Genomic DNA, 11,795 nt, shown 5'->3' on the forward strand with positions numbered 1-11,795 from the left:
CCCCAGAAAGCACTAACGATTAAACCTAGTGCAATCGTTAGTGCATCGTTGGTGCTTCCAGAAAACACGAATAGTTTTGTTAGTGCTTCACAACTAGTGCGGTTATGGCAAGTTATATGTCACGAAATTCCCATAAGGAATACATGGGGAATTTTTAATTGGCTCTAATTCCCGCCAATTTCAAAAGCGCTAATGATCTCTTCTAGTGCAATCGTTAGTGCTTCTTAGAACACCAACTCCCAACATTAGTGCTTCCATAATTTTGACGCTAGAAGCAGGGGCGGATCCAGGACGGACTTCTGGGGGATGCGGTCGGCGGTAATACTGCTACTTTTAAGAGCTCCAAACTTGTTATGGATGGGTTTATTTATATATAAAATAAGTTTCCTCTTATGGGGGGGGGCGATCGCCCCGTTCGCCACCCTCTGGATCCGCCCCTGGCTAGAAGCAAAAAAACCTTGGGGGGCAACTTCACGTTAGCCCGCCCCAGAAAGTACTAACGATTAAACATAGTGCAATCGTTAGTGCATCGTTAGTGCTTCCAGAAAACACTAATGTTTTCGTTAGTGCTTCACTATTAATTTGGCTTTGGCGAATTACATGTCACGAAACGTCTGTAAGGAATACACGCGGAATTTTTCATTTGGACAAATTCCCGCCAAATTCTAAAACGCTAATGATATCTTTTAGTGCAATTGTTGTATGAACATATATTTACTGTTATTTTTTTCTTTTTCTTTTTCTTATTTTGTTTATCACCTTCGATGCACCTCCCCTCTTAGCAGTACTTACCTGGAATGTCACTGTACATAGTGTATATAAAGGTTCGGGGTTCGATTATAAGTTAGTGTATTTTATAGTTGTTATATTATTTTTGAAGTCAATGTTAATATTGTATAAAAGACGAATCTTTATTCTTTAAGCTATTGATAATGTGCCAGCCAAGAACAGGATGCAGGGTCACTGAAGGGTCACACATATGTGATGATAGTGTATGTACTTTCAAAATACTCTCTTTTGTAATGTTTTCTTTTTCAAGGAAGTATGATAATGTACGCGCGTGTACATCACGCAGTGAGAGCATGGATTACTAAGTCCAGTTTCAAAGTCTGTATGATAGGTCTCCACGTGCGTCCACGTGTCGACCTAAACTCATGTGATGATTCGATCTTTGTGCTTACGATAGTTTTATATACTAGTGACTATACAATGTTTGGCACATTCCAGGGATAGACTATCATATTATCATTTTTCGTTCTGCGGTCTGTATCTTAGGGACGAGAATTAAATAGTAAATAGTATCTTAGTTCTATATACATATATCTTTACATGTAACTAGAATCTTGGAACAATATATATATATATCTTCGAATTCATATATTTTTGTATTTCGTCGTATCTAGTGTTTCCAATCTTTATCTAAAGTGGAACTTTAATAATTTTACTGAAAGAACAGTCAGTGAGATTTTGTAGATGTTTGTTGTGGAACTTGTAACTTCTATTTTTTCTTATGAACTTCAATAAACTTCTCACGCTTACCAAAAGGAGATCCTATTTTATTTGAAGAAAAAGAAGAACCTGCGCGAAACGCAAACGTCAATCATACAACAGGAAAATAAAGTGGTGGCAGCGGTGGGATCTCAACCGAAGTACTCGAAGTTCGATTCCAGTGCACGTTCCACAGTTACCAAGTTGAACATTCATCATTGTAGTCAGAGTTCGTTCTTCGACACGAAGCTGATACGTTTTAAAATATCGTTACGTCCAGATACAGACCGCACTTCGTCGTCAATACCTTTTTTACTGTGAGTGCAAGAAGCTTGCCTGTTCAAGGTGTAGCGGATACCTCGGCGTATACACCGTTCCAGTGTTCCAGTTTTATTGCATCCAGTTCCAGAGATCCAGTAAGCAGTACCATTCTCAAGTGTGGCTGGTCCCAGTTGAGCAGCATTCCAAGCCGAGATCTTGTGGAAATCCAGAGGCCTCATCTTTAAACCAACATCAGGAAAGTACCAGGATCGACGCCAGCAGCACCCCCCATCACAGGAAATTCAAGGTGGGTTACAATTTTCATTGCTTGTTTGAACTTCCAAAATTTGAAAGTGTTACGCCTGGAGATAGAAAAGATTTGTTCTTTGGTCACCGCGGTTGTTGTTTACTTGTGAAGTGAATAACGTAAAATCAAGACAAGAACAGTCTAGGATAGAAGGCTTTAGTATTCACCGTTCCTCTAGGGAAGGATTAAAATATTTCATTCGTTTAATCTTGGGAATACTTGGCAAAACAGAAGGTGTAAGAAAGGTATTGTCGCTAACAAAATTTTTGTAAATTTAAATTGTATAGTTTAACGTAAGTACTAATTGCCAATGGCTACCAGTGGTAGTGCTGATTCTTCTGATACAGAAGTAGAGTATTGTAGTGTGTCAGAAGCACTAAAGTTAATTTCGGTACCATTTTCGGGAAAAAGAGAAGCATTAGAAGAATTTCTGTCTAATGTAGACGCTGCTTTTGAATTGGTTGACCCAGCTAAGCATAGTACACTTTTGAAATTTGTTAAAGCAAAAATAATTGGGGATGCTAGATCTAAGTTATTAGTTAGAAAAACCACTACTACGTGGGAAGCTGTTAAACAAATATTAATAGAAAATTATTCCATTAGACGAACTATTGATTTTTATGCATGCCAGCTTTTTAGTGCTAGACAAACCAAAACTGATTCAATTGCTTCATGGGCAAGTAAAGTAGATACTCTTCAAAGTCAATTACGCGAAGCCGTTGCTCGTGTTATAGATGCATCTAAATTGCCAGGAGCTATAGCACTTGTTGAAATTTTAGCTAAAGCAAGTTTTATTCAGGGGCTAACAAATGACAGAATTCAGATGATTGTACGATCTAAAAGCGATGATGATACATCCTTAGGATATATTATCGAACTCGCTCTAGAAGAAGAAACACAGATCACTTCCCACACTTCTCTCCCCTTTCCAAATGTAAATAGTAAGAAAGCTCAAAAGAAAGAATTAGTATGTTACCTATGCCATAAGCCTGGTCACACCAAAGCTCAATGCAAATTACAGAAAAGAAAGGAAAGAGGAAATTCTTCTAATCAGTTTATGAAAACGGTACACGTTTGTGAAATTTGTCCTGAGATCGCCGCGAGAGGCACAGGATGTGTTAATGGTAATTCTCCTGAGATCGCCGCGAGAGGCACAGGAGGGGTTAATTGTAATTTTTCCGAGAGCGCCGCGCGAGGCACGGAAGGTTATAGCAATTGTTTGCATGTTGCTAGTAAGATAAATACTAGTGGAAATACTAGTAGGGTAAATACTAGTGGAAATGAGAGAATTTGTGATAAAGAACAAAGTTCTCTGCATTTTAATGATGTAAAAGCCTGCAGTAGTCAGATGTGCTCAAGTTGTAATGGTCAGGGAAACCGCAAATGGATGTAAATAAGCAACCTGTTTGCATCTCAGATAACACGAAGGGTTGCATAGTAACAAATCAAGAAGAAGGTACTATTACGGCATTCATTAAAGAATTGCATGTTGATGCAACTTTTCTCTTAGATACAGGCAGTGATTTAAGTCTTTGGCAAATTCATGCACTTCCATGCAGTTTTAGAAAGAATATTGATACAACACAAACTGTGACGTTGAAAGGATTAAACAATGTTAAAACTAGGTCACTAGGTACTATTTATCTAACGTTAGTGATAAAAGGAGTAGAATTCTCACATAAATTTCACGTTATTTCGGAAGGATGCTTATCAAAAGGCAGACACATTCTTGGTCGTGATTTTATGAAACAAAAAAATTGTTTGCTAGAATTCCATCCTCCCCCTCCTCCTCCCTTGTCAACACATGCTTGCCAGAAACTTGACCTTAAGGGCAGCGATAAGCTTATACTACCGTTGACATATAGTATTCCAGCTCGATGCGAGAAGTTAGTTTTTGTTCCCACAAACAGCACAGGAATTGGAATTGTAGAAAAACGAGAGATTAAACCGGGTGTTTTTCTTTCTTCTTGTTTGACAGTAGCGAAAGAAAATAAATGTATAGCTAGTGTGTTAAATGTGAATTCTTCAGTAGAGAATATAACTTTAGATCCGATAGACTTAGAGAAATTAGAAGAAAACCATGTTTTAAATATTCAGTGTGAAAAAGACAGGGTCCCACAAAAGTCAAATTCAGACAGTTTAACTGAGCGTTTAAAATTACTTCATAAGCTTTTAAGGCTAGGTCATTTACCACCCAAAGAAAAAGAAAGTATACTTGAACTTTGCGATGAATTCAATGATGTTTTCTTTCTACCAGGAGACAAACTAACTGCTACAAATGTTCTTGAACATGAAATTGTTATTGATCCTAAACATGTAGGCAAAATTGTTAACAAAAAGAATTACCGAGTGCCAGAATGTCATAAGGAAGAATTAAATAGACAAATAGAAGAGTTGTTAAAACAAGATATTATAGAAGTTTCAACTTCTCCTTGGAACAGTTCTATTTTCCTTATTCCAAAGAAACTCGATGCATCAGGAAAACAGAAATATAGACTAATAGTCGATTATAGATCTGTCAATGATCTATGTGTTCATTCGTCCTTTCCGTTACCTAACATAGACGACATTTTGAGTAATTTAGCCAATGCGCGTTACTTTTCCAGTTTAGATCTCCATAGTGGGTACCATCAATGCTATATTAGGGAAAGGGATAGACCTATAACTGCATTCAGTACACCTGAAAATCATTATCAATTCAAGCGACTTGCTTTCGGTCTGGCGACAGCACCGGCCACTTTTCAAAGATTGATGAATACAGTGTTAGCAGGGCTGACAGGTACGAGTTGTTTCATCTACCTGGATGATTTAGTGGTCTTCTCTAGTTCTTTAGAAGAGCATAATAGTAGATTACGTGAGATTTTGCAAAGATTTCGCAAAAGCAACTTGCAGTTAAGTGTAGATAAGACTGAATTTTTGAAGCCAGAATTAACATACTTAGGAAATGTCATTACACCTAACGGAGTAAAACCAGATCCAAGATTAGTAGAGAAAGTTCAGAACTTTCCTGTTCCTCAGACTAAGAAACAAATTAAGGGATTTCTAGGACTTACTGGATATTATAGGAAATTTCTAAAAGACTACAGTAAAATTGCTTTACCCTTAACGTCCTTATTAAAAGAAGACGTCCAGTTTTCTTGGGGAGTCAAACAACAAGTTGCATTTGATGCTCTTAAAGAGAAATTGACAACTCCTCCAATTTTGCAGTATCCTGATTTTAAAAAGCCTTTTATAATCACATCGGATGCTTCGGCATTTGCCTGCGGAGCTATTCTCTCACAGGGTGAAATAAACAAAGATCTTCCAATTGCGTATGCTAGTAGAGTTTTCAATAAAGCAGAGAGATCGTACTCAGCGACTGAACGGGAACTGGCGGCTCTAGTGTGGGCTAGCAAAGTTTTTAGACCATACATTTACGGAACAAAAGTAACTTTTGTCACAGATTGCAAGCCACTAACGTGGGTTTTTAGAGTACAAAATCCGACATCTAGACTTTTGAAATGGAGAATACTTTTAGAGGAATATCAATACGAAATTGTGTATAAGAAAGGAAGCTTAAATACAAATTCTGACGCCTTGTCACGAATGTATTCTTTAGATGTTATTGAAGAAGAAGATAGGGTATCAAATTGTGATTCACAACAGAAAGAAAAAGCTGAAGCTTTAGACTTAGAAACGAAAAACAAAATTTTAGAAGAGTTTCATACTCAAATTCTAGGTGGACATATAGGAATGAATAGGTGTTATGAAAAGATTAGGAAGTACCTTTCTTTAAATAATATTGACATTAAAGAATGGCCAAAACTAAAGGAAGATGTTGAAGATTACATAAAAGGGTGTGAAATATGTCAAAAGAATAGGAACACACAACAAAAGGTAAAAATGAAGATGGTAATAACTGACACGCCCAGTACAGTTTTTGAAAAGGTCTCTTTAGATTTAGTCGGGCCTCTCCCAGAAACTTTAGAACACAGAAACAAATATTTATTGACTGTACAAGATAACCTTTCAAAATTTGTTATTGCAATTCCCATCCCTTCTCAAGATGCTGATACAATCAGCAAAGCCTTTGTCGAGAATGTAGTGCTAAAATTTGGCATTCCACACAGTATATTGTCTGATTGCGGAAGTAATTTCTTAAGCGATGTCTTCACGCGTATTTGTAAATTGTTACAAATAGAAAAACTGCATACTACCCCATACCATCCGGCATCGAATGGTGGTATAGAAAAATTCCATCAGTCTTTAAAATTTTTCTTGCGATGTTATGTGGCAGAAAATCAGAATAATTGGGACGAATTAGCATCATATGCTACTTTCTGTTATAATACCACTCCTCATAGTTCCACTCAATACACTCCCTTCGAACTGTTATTCGGGAAACCTGTAAATGTACCAGGTGTATTACAAAGAAAACCCTCTGAAGTTGTATACAATTACGATGACTATGTAAAACAGTTGAAACACAAATTGCAGGAGATGCACGGATTAGCTAGAGCAAACCTCATTGACAAAAAGGAGAAAAGTAAAGAATATTATGACAGAAACGAAAACGAATGCATTTTTCAGAAAGGAGATGAAGTGTTATTATATGATGAGTCAGTCCGCCGCGGCAGATCAAAGAAACTTGACAGTCTCTGGCGCGGACCGTACGATATAATTCGAACAAAAGGTGTAAACTGTACCTTAAAGGTTGGCAAACAAGAGATGACTGTACATGCCAATAGATTAAAGATGTATTATTAAGTAACTCAAATTCTTCATGTTATCTTGTAAAAAAAAAAAAAAAAAAAAAAGTAAGGAAAGTAAAATAACGTTTCTATATTTACAGGATTGTTCAAAATGATAGGACTTAAAGCTATTCTACTGGTTTCTCTTATATGTAGTAGTCTAGAGCTTGGAGCACGCATAAAGAAATTTGAAAATACGGCAGGTATTTATTATGACTCTTTAGGAGAGGTTCAGTTATATAATACTTACTGGCAATTGGTCTCTTACGTTAACTTAACTAAGCTAGATATAAGCTTTCGTAATTTGGAAACTTACGTAGATAGGACACAAAACCTGTGTAGACACTCAGTGGTAAAATCAAATAAAACAAGTTGTGCTACAGTGTTCGTAAATCAAGTTTTGACTAAGGTATCTGATATCAAAGAGGTTAAGGAAATAATAAAAGAAGTAACAAAAATTTCTTCGCAAGAAAGTAGAAGAAAACGAGGGTTAATAGATGGTATTGGTCACCTTGCTAAATTTCTATTTGGCACCTTGGACGATGAAGATGCCAATTATTACACTCAAAAAATCAATAAATTAGAAAAAGAACAGTTAGATTTCTTGAAATTGAGTAAAGAGCAGATGACTATTGTTAAATCTACCCTACAAGGTATTAATAAAACTCTTCACACAGTGGAGACTAACGAAAATATTTTGAGTCAAGGTTTAGAGCATATAAGTAAAGAGATATCAAAAAGAGAGAGACATTTAAATGAAGCATTTTTGGATTTAAATTTAAAGTATACAATAAATGAACATATCGCAAAAGTTGAAAGGTATTTAAGAGATTTAAAGGATCAGTATGAAATTGTTTTGCAAGCAATTTTAAATGCACAGAAAGGTGTATTACAGCCTCACATAATCACTCCTTATCAAATAATCCAACATTGGAAGGCTAGTCAAAGTGACCTCCATAGTGCGTTATCTTTACCAATTGGGACAAGTACTAGGAATAGTTACTTGTTATTGAAAATAATTAATTTAGATGTGTTTATCAATAATGGAATATTAGCCTATGTAATTCGTCTCCCTTTGACAGATTCCATTCGTTATCTAGTATATAAGTTAACTCCCTTCCCCACTAAAATAAAGGATACAACAAATAAGTTTGTTTTTATTCAACCTGAAAAACCTTACCTTTTAGTTGATTCAATTAAGCAATATTACGCAAAAATGACTGAAATTGAGTTCAATAAATGTAAGATTCTTAAACAAGATTGGTTTTTGTGTAAACAAACGTTTCCTATCTTGTCTAGTCATATAAATCAAGAGTGTGAAATGAAATTATTACAATATGTTCATTATGTTCCCATGGATTGTAATAAACATGTGATACAAATTGATCATTGTATATTCGTAACCTTAAATAATAATGAGTGGATTTTTGCTGCTCCACAGGAAGAGAAAATGACAATATTATGTAATGGATTTGAACCTTATGATTTAATTTTAACAAATTCAGGTATTATTCATCTAGATAATAATTGTAAAGCTTATGGTTTGAAGGCGATCCTCCAAACACAAACATGGTATGAAACCAATGTTACAGGTAAAGACTTTACTCCGAAATTAAATCTTACTGATAATTGTTGTGAAATATTAAATTCTCATATATACCTGGAAGATATGCAAATTAACCTACCTATTCAACATGTAATTAATTCGGTTAGTGACTTAAAGGTAGCAAGCCATAAAATTCAGGAAGTAGAAAAGAAAATAGATGATGAACAATGGAAACTACTTCATTCTGAAAAGGTAACTCATCTCTCTTGGTTTTCATATTTTGGTACAGTTCTGATAGCTCTAATATTAATATTTTGTTGTTGTTACCGATGTAAATGTTTTCGCTTTTTCAAAAGGTATTTTGATGATGATAGCTGTTGTAAACAAATATGCATTAAACCTTTTATTATTACCAAAATAAATCAAAAACAAGATACCACTGAGCCTGTAGTCATGTCAAGAATTGCTGAGCAGCTTACTGAGATTACAGATGAGTTACAGGTAGCTGTTCCCCCTAAGAAAAGTCCTAATCTACGTAAGGAAAGGTAAAAAAAAAAAGAAAAAAATCTTTTTAATGTTTCATATCAGACTGTGAATTTTCAGTATCCAAATTTGCAACCAAATTCGCAATTTGATATGAAAATTCAAAAAAGGAGGGAGGTGTTGTATGAACATATATTTACTGTTATTTTTTTCTTTTTCTTTTTCTTATTTTGTTTATCACCTTCGATGCACCTCCCCTCTTAGCAGTACTTACCTGGAATGTCACTGTACATAGTGTATATAAAGGTTCGGGGTTCGATTATAAGTTAGTGTATTTTATAGTTGTTATATTATTTTTGAAGTCAATGTTAATATTGTATAAAAGACGAATCTTTATTCTTTAAGCTATTGATAATGTGCCAGCCAAGAACAGGATGCAGGGTCACTGAAGGGTCACACATATGTGATGATAGTGTATGTACTTTCAAAATACTCTCTTTTGTAATGTTTTCTTTTTCAAGGAAGTATGATAATGTACGCGCGTGTACATCACGCAGTGAGAGCATGGATTACTAAGTCCAGTTTCAAAGTCTGTATGATAGGTCTCCACGTGCGTCCACGTGTCGACCTAAACTCATGTGATGATTCGATCTTTGTGCTTACGATAGTTTTATATACTAGTGACTATACAATGTTTGGCACATTCCAGGGATAGACTATCATATTATCATTTTTCGTTCTGCGGTCTGTATCTTAGGGACGAGAATTAAATAGTAAATAGTATCTTAGTTCTATATACATATATCTTTACATGTAACTAGAATCTTGGAACAATATATATATATATCTTCGAATTCATATATTTTTGTATTTCGTCGTATCTAGTGTTTCCAATCTTTATCTAAAGTGGAACTTTAATAATTTTACTGAAAGAACAGTCAGTGAGATTTTGTAGATGTTTGTTGTGGAACTTGTAACTTCTATTTTTTCTTATGAACTTCAATAAACTTCTCACGCTTACCAAAAGGAGATCCTATTTTATTTGAAGAAAAAGAAGAACCTGCGCGAAACGCAAACGTCAATCATACAACACAATCGTTAGTGCTTTGTTAGTGCTTCTTAGCACACCAAGTCGAAACATTAGTGCGGCAATAGTTTGGACGCTAGAAGGAAAAAACTTTTGGGGTGCAACTTCACGTTAGCCCCCCAGGAAACACTAACGATTAAACCTAGTGCCATCGTTAGTGCTTCCAGAAAACACTAATGGTTTTGTTTTGCTTTACTATTAGTATAGATGTGCCCACTTATATGTTACAAATATGTCCAAACTCACGAGGTAGGCGCTCACGAGTTCGAAACTTACGCTAAATCGACCTCAACCTCACGAAGTGAGCGTGAGATAAGGCTGGTGATGTGAGCGTGAGGTTGAGTGAGCTCTGGGTGAGACGGGTGAGGTGAGCGTGAGGTCAGACTGGTGATGTGAGCGTGAGGTCAGACTGATAATGCGAACGTGAGGTTGAGTGAGCGTGAGGTCAGGCTGGTGATGTGAGCGTGAGGTCGAAATGAGTTTGTGAGTTCAGGTCGAAATTAATTTTTTGAGCGTGAGCTTGAGTGAGGTTAGGTCAAAGTGGTCACCTCTTTTTACGAAACTCCCATAAACACATGGGGAATATTTCACTGGGACTAATTCCCGACAAACTCAAAAGAGCTAATGATATCTTTAATACAATGTGTAGTGTTTCGTTAGTGCTTCCTACAGTAGTGACTCTTAGCACTAGTGCTGCAATAGTTTGGTCTCTAAAAGCAAAAAAAATTCAAGGACAAACGTGGTCTTTTTTTTTTTTTTTACTCCTAGCATCCAAACTAATGAAGCATTAATGTTCAGATTTCGTGCTCTAAGAAGTATTAACGATTGCACTGGAAGAGATCATTAGTGCTTTTGAATTTAGCGGAAGTTTAACTCAACGAAAAATTCCCAATGTTTTTCTTACGTGAGTTTCGTCACTAATAATGAAGCACTAACGAAACTATTAGTGTTTTCTAGTACCACCAACAATGTATTATCAATTGCACTAGGTTTGATTGTTAGTGCTTCCTGGGGGGCTAACTTCACGTTTGTCTATGAAACTTTTTTGCTTTTAGTGACCAACTATTGCAGCACTAGTGTTAAGAGTCACTGCTCTAGGAAACACTAACGAAGCACTAAAGATTGTATTAAAGATATCATTAGCTCTTTTGCGTTTGTCGGGAATTAGTCCCAGTGAAATATTCCCCATGTGTTTATGGGAGTTTCGTAAACAGAGGTGACCACTTTGACCTAACCTCACTCAAGCTCACGCTCAAAAAATTAATTTCGACCTGAACTCACAAACTCATTTCGACCTAACGCTCACACAACCTCACGCTCACATCACCAGCCTGACTCCACGCTCAAATAACCAGCCTGACCTCACGCTCACTCAACCTCACGTTCGCATCATCAGTCTGACCTCACGCTCACATCACCAGTCTGACCTCACGCTCACCTCACCCGTCTCACCCAGAGCTCACTCAACCTCACGCTCACATCACCAGCCTTATCTCACGCTCACTTGGTGAGGTTGAGGTCGAGTTAGCGTAAGTTTCGAACTCGTAAGCGCCGACCTCGTGAGTTTGGACATCTTTGTGACATATAAGTGGGCACATGTACACTAAAAGTAAAGCAAAACAAAACCATTAGTGTTTTCTGGAAGCACTAACGATGCACTAACGATTGCACCAGGTTTAATCGTTAGTGTTACCTGGGGGGCTAACGTGAAGTTGCACTCCAAAAGTTTTTTCCTTCTAGCGTCCAAACTATTGCAGCACTAATGTTTCGACTTGGTGTTCTAAGAAGCACTAACAAAGCACTAACGATTGCACTAAAAGATATCATTAGCGTTTTAGAATTTGGCGGGAATTTGTCCCAATGAAAAATTCCGCATGTATTCCTTACAGGAGT

At 36.4% G+C, this 11,795-nt stretch overlaps 1 protein-coding gene across 1 annotated transcript; it reads left to right on the forward strand.

Moving 5' to 3' along the window:
* The first annotated feature begins 710 nt into the window (after positions 1-710).
* LOC145687549 (uncharacterized) lies at positions 711-8,881 on the forward strand. Its single transcript, XM_081761013.1, has 2 exons — positions 711-2,056; positions 6,888-8,881. The coding sequence occupies exon 2, from the start codon at positions 6,899-6,901 to the stop codon at positions 8,879-8,881; it is 1,983 nt and encodes a 660-aa protein (XP_081617139.1). The 5' UTR covers positions 711-2,056; positions 6,888-6,898.
* Positions 8,882-11,795: the final 2,914 nt, after the last annotated feature.

This window comes from Thermobia domestica, chromosome 6, assembly GCF_964235325.1.
Source record: "Thermobia domestica chromosome 6, izTheDome1.hap1.1, whole genome shotgun sequence".
NCBI lineage: Eukaryota > Metazoa > Arthropoda > Insecta > Zygentoma > Lepismatidae > Thermobia > Thermobia domestica.

Coding starts and splice junctions, on each gene's coding strand:
- LOC145687549 (XM_081761013.1), top strand. CDS start 6,899: ATGATAGGACTTAAAGCTATTCTACTGGTTTCTCTTATATGTAGTAGT.